Source organism: Callorhinus ursinus, unplaced genomic scaffold, assembly GCF_003265705.2.
Source record: "Callorhinus ursinus isolate GAN/ISIS: 27379988/994484 unplaced genomic scaffold, GSC_fseal_2.0 scaffold5, whole genome shotgun sequence".
Lineage (NCBI taxonomy): Eukaryota > Metazoa > Chordata > Mammalia > Carnivora > Otariidae > Callorhinus > Callorhinus ursinus.
The window spans coordinates 17,918,607-17,940,717 of record NW_027397067.1 but is presented as its reverse complement, the minus strand read 5'-3'; the positions used below and the strand labels follow the sequence as shown (position 1 = coordinate 17,940,717).

Genomic DNA, 22,111 nt, shown 5'->3' with positions numbered 1-22,111 from the left:
GAATTGTTTTTTTCAACAAATGGTGCTGGGACAACTGGATATTTACATACAAAAAAATGAAGTTTTGACTTCTGCCTCACACCAAATAAAAAATTAGCTCAAGGGGCGCCTGGGTGGCTCAGTCGTTGAATGTCTGCCTTCGGCTCAGGTCATGGTCCCGGGGTCCTGGGATCGAGCCCTGTATCGGGCTCCCTGCTCAGCGGGAAGCCTGCTTCTCCCTCTCCCACTCCCCCTGCTTGTGTTCCCTCTCTTGCTGTCTCTCTCACTATCAAATAAATAAATAAAACCTTTAAAAAAAAATAGCTCAAAATGTACCCACCACCTAGATATAGGAGTTAATACTAGAAAGCTTTTAGAAAAAGACATAGGCCTAAAATTCTTGACTTTGGATTTGGCAAAGCCTTCTTAGATATGACACCAAAAGTACAAGCAACAAAAGAAAAAAGTAGATAAATAAAAAGCAAACTTTTATGCTGTGAAGGACACCATCAAGAAGGTGAAAAGATGGGCACCTGGGTGGCTCACTTGGTCATGATCACAGGGTTGTGAGATGGAGCCCCACGTCAGGTTCTGCGCTGGGCGATGAGCCTGCTTAAAATTCTCTGTCTCTCCCCTGCTCTCTCTCATTAAAAAAAAAAAAAAAGTGAAAAGACAGCCCACAGAATGAGAAAATTTTTGCAAATTATGTATCTGATAGTAGATTTGTATCTAAAATATAAAGAACTTGGGGGCACTTGGGTGCTCAGATAGCTAAGTGTCTGCCTTCAACTGAGGTCATGATCCCAGGGCATGATTCCAGGGTCCTGGGATTGAGCCCCGCATCAGCTCCCTGCTCAGTGAGGAGTTTGCTTCTCCTTCTCCCTCTGCTCCTCTCCCCTGCTGTGTACTCTCTCTCTCTCTCTCAAATAAATAAATAAATAAAATGTTAAAAAAAAAACTCATCAGTAAAAAGGCAAATAATGCGAATAAAAAATGGGCAAAAGATCTGAATAGACATTTCTCCAAAGAAAGTATACAAATAGCTGTTAAGTACATAAACTGATGTTTAGATGCTCAGCATCATTAACCATCAGAGAAATGCAGATCAAAACCACAATGACATTGTACTTCACACTCACTAGAATAGCTATAATCAAAAAGGCAGATAATAAGAACTGTTGGCAAGGAGATATAGAGAAATTGGAACCCTCATACTGGTGGTGGGAATGTGAAATGGTGCAGCCACTTGGGAAAACAGTCTGGCAGTTCCTCAAAAGATTTAACATGGTTACAACCCAGCAGTTCTACTTTTAGGCGTATACCCAAGAGAAATGAAACCTGTCCACACAAAACTTGTACACAAATGGGTCATAATAGCATTATTCATAATAGTCAAAAGTGGAAAAAACCCAAAATTTCCATCAACTGGTGATTGGATAAGTAGGATTTAGTGCATCGATACAATGAAGTATTATTTGGCAATAAAAAGGAATGAAGTATTGGTACATGCTAGATCATTCATGAACCTTGAAAAATTATGCTGCATGAGACAAACCAGTCACAATAGATCATATATTATTCCATTTATATTAAATGTCACAGAATAGGCATACCTAGAGAGAGAGAGTAAATCAGTATTGCCTAGGGCTGGGAGTTAGGGTAGGCGGATGAAATGAGAGTGACTGCTAATGGGTTTGAATTTCTTTTTAGGGTGATGAAAATGTTCTAAAAGTGATTGTGGTAATGGTTGCACAATGCTGTGAATATACTGAAAACCATTCAGTTGTACACTTAAAATGAATTTTATGTGAATTATCTCTCAATAGCCATTATAAGTTTTTAAATGTTACCTGTGTTATTTATCCTTATTAAGAAGTAGTTTAAAATTCTGAAGTAAGAACATCTGAGATCAAATTTTGGTTCTACCACTTACTCCCTGTGTGACTTCTAAGTCTTAATTTCTTCATTTGTAAAGTGGGTATTATAATCTCAGTCAGGGTTGTTAGGATCAAATGAGATCATGCACATAAAGCAGTTAGCAAGGGGCCTGGTACCTAATAAATAATTAGCTAATGTTTGTTGTTATTATTAGAATTTTAGCTGTTACTTGCAGAATAATTAAAATTCTTTTGACTATAACAACCATTTGAAATGGGTCATTGTCAGAAAATTTTACTTTTCAAAATACAGTTTCTTCTAATATTTGTGGCAGAGTTTTATCTTTTCAAAAATTTCATTATTCAGGTAATCTCTACACCCGACGTGGGGCTCGAACTCTTGATCCTGAGAGATCAAGAATCCCATGTTCCTCTCACTTAGCCAGCCAGGTGCCCCTCACCTCTTTTGTTGAGGACAGATTCGTGTGGCAAATCATTATTATTATCCTGTGGTCAAAGAATCAAAGTATATCACCTCAAAACACATACACCCATATCTTCCAAAAATTGGAACATCTCTTTTTTCAAATCCGCCCTAACAAGCAGATGGTTATATCTACGTTGGAACAGAAATCTTTCCCAATATAACTAGACTATTAATATTCCTATTCTTTATATTTGGAAAGATATTTTAAAGTTCTTTTGCTTAAAATGTAAGTTTCCTTGCAGGTCTTTATACAGAGATAAATGCAGACATGAATGACAAATTTAGTTTTAAAACTTGTATAGCTATCTTTAATTTATAATGTTGAGTTTTGCTTGTGTTTGAACTTTATGAAAATGGAAATTGAAAATTATGCTATATGCGTTCTCTGTGATTTTCTTCTTTTATGCAGCACTTTCAGATTCATTCACGTTGATGGGTTCAACTACCATTTTCACTACAGCATAGTATTCTGTTTTATCATTTTAATATTATTCATCCATTGTTCTGATGCATTTCTAGTTTTTTTGATGTAAGGAAGAATGTAGCCCTAAATATTAGTATACATATTTTTTGCTGTGATGTGTGATGGAACTGTTGATATGTGATACAGGAATTTTAATACACCTTGATTCCTAAAATTCAAAAGGCTATATAAGTTATATAAAACCTAAATGATTTAAAGAGAGCACAACCCCATAAAGTATTTGCATTGGTTTTTTAAAACATATTTAAAATAATGTAAAAGGTCTAGAGACTATAGAAATGGAAAACATCACCTATAATTTTTAAATATTTGTCTTATACATACATGTTTTGGCCTGATTGTAATTATAGTACTTAGATTTGTTTCCTTCTATTCATGCACATTTTACTATATATATGAAGCATCATAGGTTTCTTATTTATATCAATTCTTAATAGCTGCTGCATATTACTTCCATCAGGTAGATTGTAATTTTCCTAGCCATCGTCTTCTTGTTGAAAGCTTACATAGATTGTTTCCAGTGTTTCATTGTGAATAATACTGTGATATGTGGGACTATGATTCTTTCCAGGGATGACCAAGGGAAAGCATCACAATAGCAGTCTGGAAACAGTTACAAAACCTTTTGATCTAATAGAGGAACTAAAACTATTGACTGCCTGATTTACATTAGGCACTCTGTGGTATGCTTTGCGTGTTTTCTCATTTAATCCTCAAATAATCAGTGAAGTCAGTAGTATACCCATCATTATACTTACTTGATTGTATTATAATGATCTGTTTGTACCTGTCTCCTAAGAATTGCATTTTATTTGAATCTTCAGGGTCTATTTTAGTTCCTGGCACATAGTGAGACTCAACAGGTGTTATCTATTGAAATGAATGTTTGAAAGTTGCTTAGGGTCATCCCTGGACTTAATCATTCAAAATTCTCTTCTTTGCTACCTTTGTTTCTTGAGCCAAGTTTTACTTTTCCACATCTGCCTGGCAAATCCTTTGTCTATAATGCTTCTGAAGATAGACTGGAATTGTGTGTGGATGCTGCAGGACATTTCCCCATCGGTCCTGATGTTGACGATTTAGTTAAAGAGGCTGTAAGGTTCGAACAGAGGCTACTACAAGAAGTAGAGAACCAAGTCCCTCACATGGGCTGTGGACAGATCTCTGGTAGGGGATTGGTAATAAGCCGATTCTAAGGGTTGTGGTCTGAAAGGTACTATTGAGACCACATCTCTGATTTTAAATTTTGTCTGTCTCTTTTTTTCAGTCACCAATGCCAAAAATGTTCTGCTAAGAGGAAATTCTAGTTGGATTTGTATTAATGGATACTTACAGCTGAGATGAATGTTTATTTTAAAATTACTGTATGTTATTTATTCATTTGCAGTTTAGTTCTTTTCTGTGGTTATTTGGAATATTCACAGTGAGATACATTAGAACTACTCTAGCTTTTTTTCAGAGGAGGGAGGAAAAACTATTCTTAGTAACCTACAAAACTGGAGACTACCTAAATGCCTACTAAGCATTCTATAGTTCAGTCATCCTCCACTTCTGTATTTTTATAGCACTAACAATTTCATTCATTTTTAACTAGTTTGCTTTTGCCTTTATATTTTGCCATAAACATACCATTTGCACCATATATTATTAAGAGTTCTCTGCTTCATGGGTTCTATACTGGACGTGGAGTCTACTTACAAAAAATAAAAATAAGAGTTCTTTACTTCATCTTTCTTTTGTTGCTAACATAGAAAATCTTTGGTTTTATAAAATTTGAAAACCCCTATTGCATACTTGGAGTATACTTTGAGAAACAAATTTAAAATGTAAGGGTATTGGATAGTTTAAAACACACAATTTTCTTATACCCAAGCTGGAAAAAGTATAAAATTTTGGAATACCAGATAGTGACAATAAGCTCCTCAAGTAGAAAATAGAAGCCTGCTTTTAAGTTCTTCTATTGCTACCTTAGTTGACTATGAGAAGTAAATTAAATTGCAGGGGCCATTTGAGGAGCATCTGTAAGTCAGGCTTATTTTGGTGGTTGTGGCTTACCCGAGAGGAATAAGAGGAGTAACATGAAATAAAACTTTTTCAAAGGAATTGAATTAAACAAGATCTTTTTCATTTATTTTGACCAAGTGTCATTTCTTACAGTTATACCAAAGACACAGTGCATTAATCTTAGCTTTCCTAAATATGCCCTCATAATTACTTCTTTAACTATAGGATATCTCATTTTGAAAGTTCATTATCTTTTATATTTGTAAAAGATATATACCTAAGGTACACTGAGAAAACCAGTTTTATGCTGGTATTCTGTAATTTAGCAGAATTACTAATGATTTCTAATTTTAATTCGCACTGCAGCATATTTTGTGCAACACTTTGCCCTTATAGGTATTTTTGCAAAGTTTTAAATTTGAATTAGTAAATGAAAGTATGTCTTCTTATTGCTTTACTGCAAGCAGTTGTTCTACTAACACTGTTGTTAGTATGTTCTCATAGCTTAGCTGTTTCAAGCGCTTTTCCTAACTTTGTAACAGATTAATGATATTTGTAAAAAAAAAAAATTCTCCTGGGGAACTACAGTAAGGTCTGTTGTGATATTTTTTAATAGTATTAAATTCTATTAATATAATAAATTATTTTTTAATTTTTTTCAAAACTGTGATCTGGATATTGTTGAAAATTCACTATTTCAACTATAATTGTCTTTACTACACTTTTTAAGTAAGATTTTAATATATTTAATATGTTTTTTCCTTCTTTAGGTATGGCTGATGGCAAGCATTGTACTTTTCCACATCTGCCTGGCAAAACCTTTGTCTATAATGCTTCTGAAGATAGACTGGAATTGTGTGTGGATGCTGCAGGACATTTCCCCATCGGTCCTGATGTTGAAGATTTAGTTAAAGAGGCTGTAAGTCAGGTTCGAGCAGAGGCTACTACAAGAAGTAGAGAATCAAGTCCCTCACATGGGCTATTAAAACTAGGTAGTGGTGGGGTAGTGAAAAAGAAATCTGAGCAGCTTCATAATGTAACTGCCTTTCAGGGAAAAGGGCATTCTCTAGGGACTGCATCTAGTAATCCACACCTTGATTCAAGAGCTAGGGAAGCCCCAGTTGTAAGGAAGCATAACACAGGGACAGACTTTAGTAATAGCTCCATTAAAATAGAGCCTTCTGTATTCACAACTGCTCCTAGTAATAGTGAGCTTATTCGAATAGCTCCAGGAGTAGTTACAATGAGAGACAGCAGGCAGCTTGATCCTGATTTGGTTGAGGCCCAGCGAAAAAAATTGCAGGAAATGGTTTCTTCTATCCAGGCTTCGATGGACAAGCATTTGCGGGATCAAAGTACAGAGCAGTCACCATCTGATCTTCCTCAAAGGAAAGTAGAAGTGAGTTCTGTGAAGTCTGGGAATCTTCAGACTGGCTTACCTGAATCTTTTTCTTTAACTGGTGGCACTGAAAATTTGAATACAGAAACAACTGATAGCTGTGTGGCAGAGGCCCTGGGAGCAGCATTTGCCACAAGGTCAAAAGCACAAAAGGGAAGTTCAGTGGAGGAGCCTGAAGAGATGGATAGTCAAGATGCTGAAATGACAAACACAACTGAGCCAATGGATCACTCTTGATTTAATTAGAGGCTAATAATAAAGGCAGAATGTTTATTGTGAATATGTAACATTTGTTGGCTGGGCCACATAACTTGATTAGTCATAAAAAATCTTGTACGTATATAATTCAAAGATTATATCTTGTTATTCAGTGCATGACAGCAAGTGTGTGATTGGCAATAGCTTTTAATATACTGCTGCCCAGGCTGGCTCTGAATTCCTATAAATTAGTTATTAGATCTGCTGAGATGAGTTTCTTCCATATATGTGGTTCATTGGAAGTTTTTTGTAATTCTAATTCCATGAAAGTCTTAATGTTTCAAACATGAAAATTCTCTTGCTAATGTTAGATTTTCTGAAAAGGCTAGAACTGAGTGGGGAATGAGATTTTGCTAACATTGATGTCATCCAGGTAACCATTCTACATATTTATTAGAATGTCAAAAGATTTATGTAAATTTGAAGGTTATCGGAACTAAATTGTATCTTAAAATTCATAGAAGGATTTATTAGATACTGGGATCCTGACATTTCCGTGAGCGTAAACACATTCATAGAGATATGTAATCTTGAGAATGGAGTGTAATGATAGAGCATTTTGCTGATTTGAGCAAGGCTAGGGAGAAAATATCTATTCTAGAATGATAAAGTCAATGTGATTCAGTAATGTTGCTGTCTGAGCCAACACAGCCAACTGTGTGCTCTGGTGTTGATAATATGTTACCATTATTTTTTTAATCCTGGCCTGGTCAAGTACCACTGAATTCTTTTTTCTTTAATCTTGCAGAAAAGTTGATTGCAAAGTGTGGTAGAAAATATAAAAATAATGGTAGCAGTAGTTAATCTCTAATTTTCAGAGTCTGTCAGATTCACAGAGAATTTATATATAAGAATTTATCTTTATGAATGAGTTACATTGTTCTACAATTTTGATCAATGGTATTTAAGCTTGTATATGCTAAGTGTCTTTGAGCCCCTTTGAACCAAAAATGTTTCCTTTTTTCCTTAGCATCCATAAGATTTTCTTTATCTGTTGGCTTCACTTGGATTTGGACGCAAATTTTACTGCATCAGACCCTGATCAACTGGGCATTTGCTTAAATAGTGTATTCATCAAATCTTTAGTGCCAGTTTCCTCAAAAAGCAGCCTTTCATGCTTATTATCTTAAAGACAAAGAATGTTTATCCTGAGATTGGTATTGCACTATTTTATCCTGTTCTGCAAGTCTGTGTTCTGAAATGTACATTTCAATCCATCTTCTTCCTTTGTTCACTGAAATTAAGTTGAATTTGAATGGATGAAAGACAAAATGTATATTAATACAATCTCTTATCTAGAGCATTCAAAGCCTGGCTGTCTCTGTTTGCACATGTAACAGATGCAGAACTGTGTTTGCAGTCTAAGAAAATGTACATCAGAAATTATATTATCAGGTGTTACAAAATTTCAATCTGTTGATTCATAATATAGACAGTACTTTGACTTGTGTTTCCAAAGGAGGGAGGTTTTGGATTTCTTTCTATGAAAGTATCTCTGACTTAATCCACTTACTAAATGAACTACTCCATTTGAATAAGGAAAGAATGGAGAATCTAGACATTTTGCAGGTGATATCTGAGCAAGATATATATTTGGGTTAGTTTTATCACATTATCACATTTTAAACCATATTTTATCTCGATTCTTCTAAATTTACTTTCAATTATCTTAATATCTAAAGAGCAGGAAAATTTAGGACTTTTACATTGTGCATTAGTTTTGCATAAAGAACTATAGCTACCAAATAATATTTCCCATTTAGTTAGTATAGGTGGCTTCTGTGTATTAAACTAAAAATTGTCAAAACCGCTGACCACTATAATCATTTCTGGCTTTTTCAGCCACTTGAAACTGGCTTTTTCTTATTAATTTAAATACAGGAAAATGTTTAACAAGCAAATGCACTGCTTCCAGGTAAATGATATAATCACCTTTTCTTTAACAAATATTTTCTTCACCTGTGGCTTGGCATGTTTCGTTAGTAACTGACAAATATACTCTTATAGCATATAGTAAAAATATCAAATAAATTTTATCTTCCTATTATATTAAACATTTGCATTTAGTCAAATTAGAGTGCACCTGTGAACATTAGGAGAAGGGCTTTAATCTCTGATAACACTATTAATTTCTCTTGCCACAGCAATGCTATTTAGAAGCTGGTTAGGTATGAATATTATAATAGTTTGGGTTCTCCCTTGATAAAGAATAAAAGGCTTGATTTTGAGAATGGTCAGATTTCTTGAAATTATTTTAAATCTGCTGAAATTTGGTTGGGGTAATTAGTTTTTGAGAAGTGGGCCAGGTATCATCTTCACAAAGAAGTTTTAGAAACAGTTTAAGTTCTTAATTTTCATCCTTTGTCATTCCATATGGTTATCATAATCAAATACATGACTATAGAATTCTTATTTTTTAGTACTGCCATTTGTGATCACCACAATTTTGAGTTCAGGCTAGAGGTCATAAATCAGTTAAAATATTTTTTTAGCCCTAGATGTAACATAACTATAGCTCAATCTTATAATTCTACTTGTGATATTTCACTGAAACTTGAGGTAAAATTGTAAATTTTTTTCTTCAGTAATCCATTTTATAGGTAATCATACCAAGTTTGAGTTGATGACCCAAAGTCCAGGTAGAGTTGAAGGTGGTGTAGAATATTGGTAATGAGAAACTGGTTGAAATTGAAGAACACATGACACTGCCAGATATTATGAGCTAGAATAATAATGAACTCCAAGGGAATGGTTACTCAGGAACTAGTTAAAGAGCAAGCCCAAGGCCTATCTTTTCCCCTTTCACTATGTTTCAAATATTTTATTGGAAAATGTTAGGATAAAGACCTGAGAAATTTAGCAAATGCTATTGACTGTGAAATTTCTTTATATCTTCTGATGATTTTTAGTTTGATTTTTACAATCAAGCCTACTGCTTGCAATTGAGATACCAATCTGAAATGCATCTGTGAATCCCAGCCATAGGTCCTTATTGCCATTATTTTTAAGTAACTTGATTTGAAGTGAGCAGACTTTTGCATATGGTCTCTTACCTCAGGGAAGATCACTTGCTAGCAACTCATATATTACTAATGACAGGTTTTTGAGAATTGTACTGACATCACATGTTAGCTACTAAATGCAAAATTTATAACAGTATTATTTTCTGTAGGTGCCTACTAATACTGGTTGCTAGTGAACGTTTCTTTAAAAATTTAGAACTCCCTAATAACTAATCTTTAGGTATGAAGCAAACTCATAACTTCTGTCATTAATTATGCTTTGGTCAATATAGTGACAATATCATACTATGTTTATTTTAGAAAGCAATACAGTTTTGTCTTCATTTTTCAATAGGAATTTCAATTGGCCCACACTTAAAATACTGCAGAGTAGATTTTGAGAGTTTCATGGTCCTGAAATAAGGTTTCCATATTAAGATTTTCAAAAAAGCCTTTGCAAAATTGAATTAAACTACACTCAATATGAATTTTAAATGACCTTTTATCACAGCAGTAGTGAGATATATACTTTATGTAAGTTGGGTAGAAATATCCTACAGTTCAAGGTTATCATATAATTTAACAAAATTGTACATCCTCAAAGCTCTTCGTAATATAAGAAATTAATTTTCAAACCAGAACTATTCACTTGAAAACATACCATAGTAGAATGTTTACTTAAATAACAAAGAGGAGCTACTGTAAGATTTATAGTTAACTGTAAGTTCTGCCATTCTTAATAACTCTTCGAGATGCTAAGTGTTTCAATTCATATTTAATGATAATTAAATCGTGGGAATTTTAACGTTTGTTCCAAAATAGCAGAAATTGTAAAAATTGTGAATTATTGGAGAAAATGCCATTACTTGTATATCTGACATTTAATTTTTTAAATTATGGAGTCTACATGCTTTTGTAGTATAATATTAATACAATGATTATTCTCTTGTAAAAGAAAAGGAAAACTAGTAAAAAAAAAGTTTTAGTTGATTTATCTGCTTGTGAGTATCAATTAGTATTAAAATTTGAAGGTATTGCATACTTTTCTTTAGATTGCACAAGTCCCTTCCTGAGTCTTTATTATGCCTGTGGTGGGGCAATAAAGGACTGAAAAGGTTATCAATATTTTCAGGTTTATTGGACTTTAAGAATTAGTGCCAAGAGCTGGAGAGTCTACTTTTTTGGAGGGAAATATTCTTTAGAAAATGTAAAAATAAGTGGTAATGTAAATATTTAGAAAAATTACATAGCAAGTGCTTTAACTGCTCAATTAAATAGTATAAATGTTCTATCATCCCTAAGGCACTGGCTGTTACCCATTATTTTCTGATTTTGTCGTTGCTGTATATATTACATTTGAGTAATAAATAATTGCTAATAGTGTATTATAACTATATAGTGTTCTACACACCTCACTGTACAGTATTTGAAGTTTTCTTTTATATTAATAAAACTATAAGTTAATACATAACTGATTTTCCCCTCGACTTCTCCACATTAACTTTTTAAAATAATTTTTATTCTTGAGTTTCCTGGAATTATACTTTAATAATATAATGCATGAAAATATAGTTTTATAAAGGAATTCTTAATGTAATAAAGGTCTTTTTTAAACCTCCTTTAGTGGGACATCATATAGGAACAGGAATTTCTCCCCTTTACTGTGATCTCAATGTAAATGAAATGGACTCAGAAAAGAATAAGCAGGGCGCCTGGGTGGCTCAGTTGGTTAAGCGACTGCCTTTGGCTCAGGTCATGATCCTGGAGTCCTGGGATCGAGTTCCGCATCGGGCTCCCTGCTCAGCGGGGAGTCTGCTTCTCCCTCTGACCCTCTTCCCTCTTGTGCTCTCTATCTCTCATTCTCTCTCTCTCAAATAAATAAATAAAATCTTAAATAAAAAAAGAATAAACAAAATTCCTTTAGACATTTTACATAATTGGGTTATGTAATGCTTACTGAATATTTAAAGACAAAACAGACATGTTCTAATAAAGAGAACTTAGTTTTGTGCTGATTTTTAAAAAATACTGGTTAGAGATAAAGAGGGAATGAAGGGAAATAGAGAAAATAGAAGTAACATTTCTATGGCTTAGCAATCAATGACTTATATTTACTTTTAAGTTTTAATATGTATGCTTAATATTCATTCTGTTAGAATAGACTTGTTTAACTTAGAGCAGAGCCTCAGACACTAGGCTCCTAGAACTGAGTCTTGGCACACTGTTTACTGTGTGATCTGTCTGTGCTTCAGTTTTTTCTCTAGTAGGATGATGAGGACATCTACTCCTGGGGTGGTTGTGAGGATTAAATGAGTTAACATGTATTCGACGATTAGAACAGTGCCTGACATACAGTAAACACTTAAATGTTTACTATTCCTGTTGTTTACATATCAAAATAATTCAGTAGAGTTCAGTTGACATTAAAACTGATAAATCCTCATATATAGGGCACACATTATTTAAATAATTTGTTTTATTAGGTTAAAACCTGCTTTATTTGTGATACATAATTAATGAGCTAAAAACAATGGTATCTAAGTTCAGATATTTATGCGAGAGCTTTATGACCACATGCAATACTGAAAATCTGGAGAACTGACAGTCTGTGCTCTGTGACTAACTTGTTCTGTGACTTAAGGCAAGTCATGGAGCCTTTCAAGGCCTCAGTTTCTTCTATAACTTTTTGGTTCTTTAGTTGCTATGCCCTTGTTCTGCTGATATGTCATCATGGGCTCACTTGCTGTTTGCATAGTGCTGTTGGGACAAGTGACATTGATGTGGGCTCCAAGTAAACTAAACATAATTAGCTTTGCTTTATGCTTTGGCTGGCTACACTTGTCCCAAGCTTGGACTTGAGGTCTTGTACATGCGTCCCACTGGTCACATACCATATATTTGGGAGTTCTCAAAAACTTTAGTGAATAAGATAAACATCCTACTTATGACAGTTCAGTATGGATTTTATTTTTCTTGACTGGCTTTTTCAGACCCCAGTAACTGCAATTATGACTGCATAGCTCATTGTTTCTAATCATTAAAAATGTATACAGAAAAATTGAAGTCTTTAATTGATTTTCTAAACGAAGTCTTTGATTGATTTTCTAAACTATGGTATCCTGAGGTGAAAAACTAACAGGCTCTTTAAACTTGCACTCTTTCCTCATTTGAACTAAACCTGTCCTTGGTCCATTTGTCATACCACAGAACAGAAGCTTGGCTTTTGATCAGTGCGTAACAAATTGAATGATTCAAGTATAATCTTGATTCAGTCACATCCTAGGATTCACAGATCTTCACTTGTAACCCCAACCCCTCTCCTAAAAAAAACAAAATTCAACATGTCCCCTGTTCTAGGAACTGGGTAATAATTCTAAATAAGATCCATGTAGCTTTTAGAGCTACATCCCAATGATGGAGACAAGCAATAAACACATTCCATATTAATTATCATTTAGTGACCATTTTCCTATATACAGACAATAACAACTCAAAACAACTCTTTGTGGTTGGGTAACATCGTTGTTTTCATCTTTCAGGAAATAGGCTCAGGTAGATTGGTAATTTACCCAAATTCTGGACTTAAAGGTGGTAGAGCTGAATTTAAACCTAGATGTTTATGACTCCATAGCCTAAGTTCTTAACCTGAGTACTATATTTGTAATTTAGCAAAGGAGTAAAATTTGGTGGTCACGTAAATCTTTATAAACATCTATTGTTAAATCTAGCTTGTTTTCAGGTACACCAATCTGGTTTGAAATGATTTCAATGTGTACTACCTGGCTTTAATTTCACTTCCTAGAAGTTCCCTCCCTGAACCCCAGTCCTCTACCCCAAGTTCTTCCCTACTTGGGTTTGTTTCCCCCCCCCCAAATTTGGAGATGATTTAAAGAAGGATTTCAGAATTTCTTAGATGATTGATCTGGGTAAATTTGAGAATCATTGGTTAGATAAAAGTCCAACTCCCTCATTTCAAGAGCCTGGAACAATTGTCATTTACTAAGCAGGTCTGTTGCTTTAGTGGGCAGGCTTCCCAAAGGTGATATTTCTCAAAGGACAGTTCATGGGCTACTTGTATCTCATCAAAACATTTCTATGAAATCTTTTTGTGTGCCAGGTACTTGCTACAAATAAGGAATAATAAAATGGCAAGAAAGACATACTTCCTGCCATTATATTTTTAGTGAATGAGAGAGTCGCCTAAACAAGCAAGTGCAAATATAGGGGGACTACTGGGTGGTGGGAGTCATACTACAGGAGGAACTAACCTGACTTGCTAGGGGCTTAGAGAAGGCTTCCCAAGAGGTGATGTTACAAGCCAAGACCCAAAGAATTAATATGATGTTTAAAAATCAAATTGGCAAGATTACGTACTACCAAAAATATTTATTAGGGCAGTCCATCAAGCAAAATTAAGTGTGATGCTTATGTCTGCCACAATTTAGACCCCCAAATCCTTCCTGTAAGAGGGTAGTGATCCAGTTGAATGGATAAGGATGACAAAGTTTGAGAAAGCTTGTGCAAATAGGGTTGCTAAGGAAAGGTAAACAGTGTAAAAGAATGAGATTCTAAATTCAGTACATAAAACCATCTTCAGAATATGAGCTTATCCTTTGAAACTAAAAGTTATCTCTGCTACTGAATATAACCAGTATAAATTAGATGCACAGATATATAACAAAAATTTTAGCAAAATAGTAAAGTGAGAAATTAGGAGCTAGAAACCCTCAATTATCTGCTTTCTTTCACCATTACCAGGATTATAGGAAGATTAGTTCCATTTCTATCTCTAGCTTCTCATGGCTCTATCCTGGTATTTGTCATCTCCTCTGTTCCATTTAGCAGTAGTACCACCTAAGTGCGTAGTAACCAGCGTACAAAGTAGTGCTTAAAATACTGCTTCTCACATTAAGATTATTTCTTTTTGTGATCTTTCTTATGGTGAGTGATTTGGCTTTCTCTTTACTAAGCTTTATAATGTTATTAAATTTATTTTTGGTACAGTGAAGTGATCAGAAAAAATTAAATCAATAGCTGAAAAAGAAGTAATCTATAGAAGTTTTCATTGAAATGGGCCTTAATTCTTTTTCTTTTTAGAAGTTATTCTCAAAGGGCACCTGGGTGGCTCAGTCGGTTAAGCGACTGCCTTCGGCTCAGGTCATGATCCCGGAGTCCCGGGATCGAGTCCCGCATCGGGCTCCCTGCTCAGTGGGGAGTCTGCTTCTCCCTCTGACCCTCTTCCCTCTCGTGCTCTCTATCTCTCATTCTCTCTCTCTCAAATAAATAAATAAAATCTTAAAAAAAACATTTAAAAAAATAAAAAAATAAAAAAAAAGTTATTCTCAAAGCAATGAATATACGTGGTTAAAAAAATTTTTTCAAAACTATATAGAAAGACACCCAGTTCCTCCATCTCAATTGCTAAATCAACTATTTCTATTTTGGTGGTTACCTCCCTAGCAGGTCTAATCCCTTGATTTATCAACTTTAGACAGTATTTGATTTCTCCATTATGAAAGATGAGTGCCCTTGCTCTCTTCAAATCACCTTTCTAACTTTATATAATATTCTTAAGTCTGTTTATTGAGCCATCAATTTTTTAGACATCATCTCAACTCTCCAGTATGTAAAATGAAGAAATTATCATTTCTACACTTTCTAATATCCCTTATCCTCCCGTTCTGCTTCTTAACTATTAGCTGTACTATTATTGTTATGTTGTTAAGGTTTATGGCATTCAAAATATGTTCTGTAGCCATAATTGCTTTAAAAGTAATCTATAGTTTGAAAACAGGTGAGGTGATCCCAAATGTCAAAATAAGAAGGGTTTTCTGAGACTCCAATTAGAAGTTGGAACTTTCCCAAAGCAGATATTATAATTTAAACAGGTTTGTGTTTTAAAAGACCCTTCAGGTGGCCAAGTGGAGGATGCAGTGGATTGGATAAGACTAGAGGATGAGAGATCAGTTAAAAGACTTGCTGTAATTGATGAGAGATGAGAGCCTGAACTGACCCACTGGCCGTGGGGATGTCAAGGAGAAGATGTTGGAGAGACAGTAAAAAGGCCAATCCAGACTCTCAGGTTATGAGTTGAGAGGCTGGATGGTGGTGCTACTAATTTGGAATAGGACACAGGAGTAATTGCAGATGGGTAGAAAGGGAATAAATTCCATTTGGGAATTCACACGTTGAATTTTGGGAGAGAGATGGAGTTCAGGAGAGGGTTTGGGATTGCAAGTTGAAGATCTGTGAATCCTAGGATGTGACTGAAATCATGGAAGTGGTTGAGATGGCCTAGGAAGAGAGTGTACGATGAGAGGACAGCTACATGCAATTTGGGAGAATTCCAACATTTAAGGAGCTGGCAGAAGAACAGAGACTTCCAAAATACTTTGAGGAATGGAAATTATGGAGGTGAGGTCACAGAAAACGAAGGACGGAAGTTTCAAATAAAAGGAAGTAATAAAGTCAAATGCTGTAGAAAGTTCGGGTAAAATGAATTTTTTTTCAAGTGTCCGTTGGATTTAAGAGCCACAATTTTGCAGCCACAATTTTAATGGACAGTGATGGTAAAGGTTAGATTATGAGAGGACTGAAGACCGATGGGGTAGTCAAGTCAAGACAACTTTGAAGTTTAGCTGAAAGGGAAGAAGGGAAGATAGCAGATACAGGATTATGGGAGGGAGGGAGGGATGGATGAATATATTTAGATCAATATTTTCAAACCGACTGGAGCCAGTGTCCTCTTTTTATAACAATATATTCTACTCCCTGTACCCTACTAAAGTGATATTCATAGATAACTTACAAATTTTTAAAAAATCAATTTAATGCTCTCCCTATAAAATGGAGGAGAAACAGAAGAGATTTATAATAAAGCCCATCAGGCACAACTAATCCAGCCAAAATACATATAGAATCACTATGAACTCCATAGCTAGAAACACAGACACCAGTGGGCTATATTTCTGTCTTAAAATCTTGAGCTGAGTTATCCTCAGTGATATGATTTTCTAAAATGGGGAAACAACTCTTGGTTAAGTCTGAACAAAATAAGATGCAATCTTCCCCTGGTTTACGTACTGGCATTTCTGGAGATAGTGTATATTTTTAAAAGATTTTATTATTTATTTGATGGAGAGAGAGAGAGAGAGAGATCACAAGCATGGGGGAAAGGTAGAGGGAGAAGACTCCCCGCTGAGCAGGAAGCCCATGCTGGGCTCAATCCTGGGACTCTGGGGCTCTGGGATCATGCCCTGAGCCCAAGGCAGATGCTTAACTGACTGAGCTACCCAGGCGCCCTGGAAATAGTGTATTTTAAAACTGCAAAAAAAACCCAACACTATGTACTTGTGTTTATAAGTTAAAAAAAAAGTTGATTCTAGGCTTAAATAATTATCAGTTTTTTCACTTACATTACTGTCCGGTTGAAAGTTGAATGGAACTCAGGATAGTTCTTCCTTGTGCAGGACTCTTTCAAACATTACAAGAGTCCTCTGTTCCTAGAACTGGCATTCTAAATGCCAGTAACGACTTTCAATAACCACAAATTCCCCTAAAATCTTGCAAATTCATTGTTCCCTTTGGGAGTGCCTGGATGTACTAGGCCAGGAGAGAAGGGGAGGCTGAAAACAAAAACAAAAACAAGATATTATCCCTAATAATGTGGAAGGTGACAAAATTTAAAGTAGAGGTAGAAAGCTTAGAATTAAAAAGAAGCACATACCTTCATATCTTCATACATGTCATGTTTCCCACAGATGAGCAAGTCTTGCTTTAAGGATTTTGTGATATTCTAGTAAATAATTTCTCTTGTTTAATGCCCTCAGTACCCTCTCTCTCAATCTGGAGTTCATATCCTTCATTTTGAACCCTCAGTTAGTAGGCTCATCTGTTGTAAATGAGTGCTAAAATTTGAACACTATGTGAAAGATCACCTTTTGAAGAGAAAGCACTACTTTTATCATCACAGGCCAAAAATGTTCAAAATTTCAAAGAAGGTGTAGTTTCCTATGTTGCTGTAACAAATTACCACAAACTCTGGATTAAAACAATACAAACTTAATATCCTAAACTTCTGGAAGTCAGAAATTCAAAGAGAGGGACGCCTAGGTGGCTCAGGCGGTTAAGCGGCTGCCTTCAGCCCAGGTCATGATCCCAGGATCCTGGGATCGAGTCCCACATCGGGCTCCTTGCTCAGCAAGGAACCTGCTTTTCCCTCTCTCTCCCTCTGCTTGTGCCCTCTCTGTCAAATAAATAAAATCTTTAAAAAAAAAAAAAAGAAAAAGAAGTTGATAGAGAATCTCCATAAGCTAAAATCTGAGAGGAGAACCCATTTTCTCGATTTATTTAATAGCTTCTACAGGCTGCCTGCATTCCTTGGTTCATGACCTCTTTCTCCATTTTCAAAGCTAACAGTATAGCATCTCCAAACCTGTCAGGCTCTCCTGCTCCCCTTTTCCACTCTTAAGGATCTTTATGATTACATTGGGTCCTCCTGGATAATCCAACCTAATATCTCCATGTCAAGATCCTTAATTTAATCACAACTGCAAAGTCCCTTTTGCCATTAAGGTATTATATTCATAGGTTCTGGGAACTAGAACATGGATATCTTTGGGTGGGCCATTATTCTATCTATTACAAAAGAGTAGAGCAAAGAATATTGGTTTGAAATAGGGACACTTAATTTTTTTTAAGTTTTTATTTAAAAAATATTAAATATATTTATTTATATAAAATAAAATATAAATAAAAATAAAAATAAAAAATATTAAATTAAATAAAAATATTAAAAAATATTAAAGTTTTATTTAAATTCCAGTTAGTTAAATTCCAGTGTAATATTAGTTTCAGGTATACAATATAGTGATTCAAACACTTCCATATGACACCTGGTGCTCATCACAAGTGCCCTCCTTGGGGCGCCTGGGTGGCTCAGCTGTTAAGCGTCTGCCTTCGGCTCAGGTCATGATCCCAGGGTCCTGGGATCAAGCCCCGCATCCAGCCCCGCATCCAGCCCCGCATCCAGCCCCGCATCCAGCCCCGCATCCAGCCCCATCGGGCTCCCTGCTCTGTGGGAAGCCTGCTTCTCCCTCTCCCACTCCCCTTGCTTGTGTTCCCTCTCTCGCTGTGTCTCTCTCTGTCAAATAAATAAATAAAATCTTTAAAAAACAAACAAACACAAAAAAACCAAGTGCCCTCCTTAATCCCCAATACCTATTTAACCCATCCCCTCACCCACCTCCTGAAAAGGGACAAATTTAAAAATATTTTCTCTTACAGTTTTTTTTCTTGCAGATCAACCGCTCATTTTTACCTTTAAAAGCCAAACTAAGAATTCTATAGCTGCTTATGACAATATGATTTCTATTTATAATTTCTATCAAACTTAAAATAGTATCCTAAATGTAGAGATTACCAAAATATATTGGTGGTGGGAAGAGGTTGAAACAGATATTTATGTATCCAAGATATAATCCTAAACCTGATTTTTGTTCTCAGATTGAGCACATAATATATGGTTTCATCATTTCTGCCAAAGCATATTTATTTAGCATTATCAATACTGGGGCAAGTTTTATATAACATGCTATTTCTTTTTATTTTCAGCTCATTTTTAAATTTTTATTTCATTTTTAATTATTTTAAAGATTTTATTTATTTATTTGACAGAGAGACAGAGAGAGAGAGCATGAGCACAGGCGGGGAGGGAAGGGCAGAGAAAGAGGGAGAAGCAGGGAGCCCAACACGGGACTCGATCCCAGGAGCCTGAGATCATGACCCGAGCCAAAGGCAGACACTTAACCGACTGAGCCACCCAGGCGCCCCTCCAGTTCATTTTTTTAAATTAAAAAAGTAAAATAAACAAGAATTTATGCTTTAAAAAAGTCAAATAATACAAAAATGCATAGAGTAAAGATTTAAAGCCTGCCCTGCCCCCATCTCATCCCTCCCTCCAAAGTAAAACACTGCTAAACAGTTTGGTGTGCAGTCCCTAGACCATTTTCTATGTTAGACACTTACCCACATACACATACACCCTGAGACCTTACGTACATAAATAACATATTAATCATAAAATTCTGCTACCAGCTCTTCGCTCTATACCATATTATAGTACATCTATACTATACTGGTAGTTGAATGCTCATGGATGTTAGGGTAGTAAAGTGATTGGGAACTTGGTTTCTAATTCAAATCTTGGTTCTACCTCTATAGGCCCTTTAACAAATTAACCTTTTGGTGCCCTATTTTTTTATTTATAAAGTGGATGAAAATACGCCCTTGAACAAATTAACTTTTTGGTGCCTTATTTTTCTCATTTATAAAGTGGATGATGGGGCTCAGTCGTTGAGCATCTGCCTTCGGCTCAGGTCGTGATCCCAGGGTCCTGGGATCAAGCCCCGCATCCAGCCCCGCATCGGGATCCCTGCTTTGCAGGAAGCCTGCTTCTCCCTCTCCCACTCCCCCTACTTGTGTTCCCTCTCTCACTGTGTCTCTCTCTGTCAAATAAATAAATAAAATCTTTTCTAAAAAAATAAAGTGGATGAAAATAATAGTACCTACCCCATAGGATTGTTACAATTATACAAGTTGTGCATATTACCTAAGATGAATGCATGTGAAACACCTAGAAGGGCCCAGTGGTGTAACAGCTGTTTAATGGCATTGTCTTAATATTACACTATTTTTACTGGCTGTAATTGTCCCTGATGAGAACCAATTGGGGTTTTAATGAAATATAACACTATAAGCATTGAAGTACATCTTTTTTGCTTGCATTGAATTACAGTATTTTTTTTAAAAGATTTTATTTATTTATTTTAGAGAGAGAGAGACGGCACAAGCGGGAGAGACAGAGGGAAAGAGAATCTCAAGCAGACTCCCCCGAGTGTGGAGTCTGATGAGGGTCTTGATCCCAGGACCCCGAGATCATGACCTAAGCCGAAACCAAGAGTTGGACACTCAAACGACTGCACCACCCAGGCACCCCAAATTACGGTATATTAAGATAAAATGTCTGTCATAGGCTATGCACATCTTTACGGCTTTTGCTTAGTATTGCTTTCCAAAAGGGTATACCACTTTCAGTACTAACATCAAGGAATTATTCAGTTTGTTGACAGAATTTAGAAATATTTTGCTACCTTAGTAGTCATAAAATGGTATTTCAAATTTATATTTTTTTAAAAGACTATTTATTTGACAGAGAGAGAGAGAGAGAGAGAGAGAGAGAAATGAGCCAAGCAGGGGGAACTGCAGGCAGAGGGAGAGGGAGAAGCAGGCTCCCTGCACAGCAGGGAAACCCAACGTGGGGCTCAATCCCAGGACCCTGGGATCATGACCAGAGCAGAAGGCAGATGGCCAACCAATTGAGCCACCTAGGCACCCCTAATTTATATTTTTATGAACATATTTATTCATGAGCTTATTATTTGCCTTTGTTTACTCATTGTATACTGATGCATTGCTATTCTAGGGACTGGGATTCTACAATAAATAGAACAGACAAAAATATATTTATGGAATGATACATATGGCTCTATCAAAAGTATTGTCTCTCAGGTACTATATTAAGCCAGCAAAAGCTTTTTCAAACAACATAAGGAAACCTTCGGAGTATTTGGCCTTTGTGGAGAATAAGTTGGTATAGTCATGGGAAGGATGAGCATGGTGCACTTTACTGCTCATTTATTTAATAATAATGAAGCAATTTATTTAAAGATTTGGAGTAAGAAAGTAAATTAGTATATACTTTTAAAATCATTTTTCTAGGTTTACTTGGCTGGCTCAGTTGGAAGAGCATGCGACTCTTGATCTCAGAGTTGTGAGTTTGAGCCCCATGTTGGGTTCATAGAGATTACTTAAAAAAAATAAATTAAAAAATATTTAAAAAATCATTTTTATAATTAAAAATAGGAATATATTTGTCATGGAGTAGAAAGAAAACTTTACATGAGTTTTTAAGATAAAATAGTTTTTAAAGAAATTTCTAACACTTGTCCTCCATCATTTTTCCCTTGGTTTTCAATCCCCTATACCCCAGCGGAAAAACCTGAGAAACTTTAACAGACTATTCAAAACAACTCTCGCGGATTGAGAAGTGTGATCATGAGAAGAACATCCCTTTGAGTGTTTTCAGTTTTGGGTGATTACAAATAAAACCACTATAAACATTTGTTTTCCGAAGTGTCTGTTCCGTTTGCATTTCTACCAGCAATGCATTAAAGTTATATTTGCTCAGCATCTTCTCCATTACCGACACTTGTATAGTCAGTCTTCCCTCCTCCTAATAGCTGTGTGATAGTATCTCACTGTGGTTTTGATTTGCATTTCTCTAATGATCAATGATGTGGAGCGTCTTTTCATGTGGCTTATTTGCCATTTGTCTATCTTTTTTTGTGAAATGTCTGCTCTAATCTTTTGCTCATCTTTTCATTGCTTCCCCCACCTCATAGCTGTTTTGAGAGCTCCTTATAATACTCCGAATAAAAACTCTTTTAAAATGTATGTTTTGCTAAAAAAAAAAAAGGCCAGTTCTCAATTACATTCGAGTGTGTATTCAAATGACTGTGAACCCCTTTCAAAATCTAGAATAACTGCCTTCGAGCTCTAAAA

At 35.4% G+C, this 22,111-nt stretch overlaps 1 protein-coding gene across 6 annotated transcripts in view; it reads left to right on the top strand.

The window, feature by feature from the left end:
• The window catches only part of VCPIP1 (valosin containing protein interacting protein 1), a 41,613-nt gene extending 19,944 nt beyond the window's left edge, over positions 1–21,669 (top strand). The window contains exons 3-5 of one of the 6 annotated variants that reach the window (XR_012378225.1): positions 5,602–6,230; positions 20,321–20,494; positions 21,540–21,669. Coding sequence is in view for 5 of the 6 variants with exons in the window: in XM_025870677.2 (XP_025726462.1) it covers positions 5,602–6,467 (866 nt within the window). In the remaining variant the exon portion in view is untranslated. Of the gene's footprint in view, positions 1–5,601; positions 12,826–20,320 lie in introns of those variants that run through there. The other 5 variants (XM_073892843.1, XM_073892844.1, XM_073892842.1 and 2 more) reach the window with 5 other exon arrangements.
• The last annotated feature ends 442 nt before the right edge of the window (positions 21,670–22,111 follow it).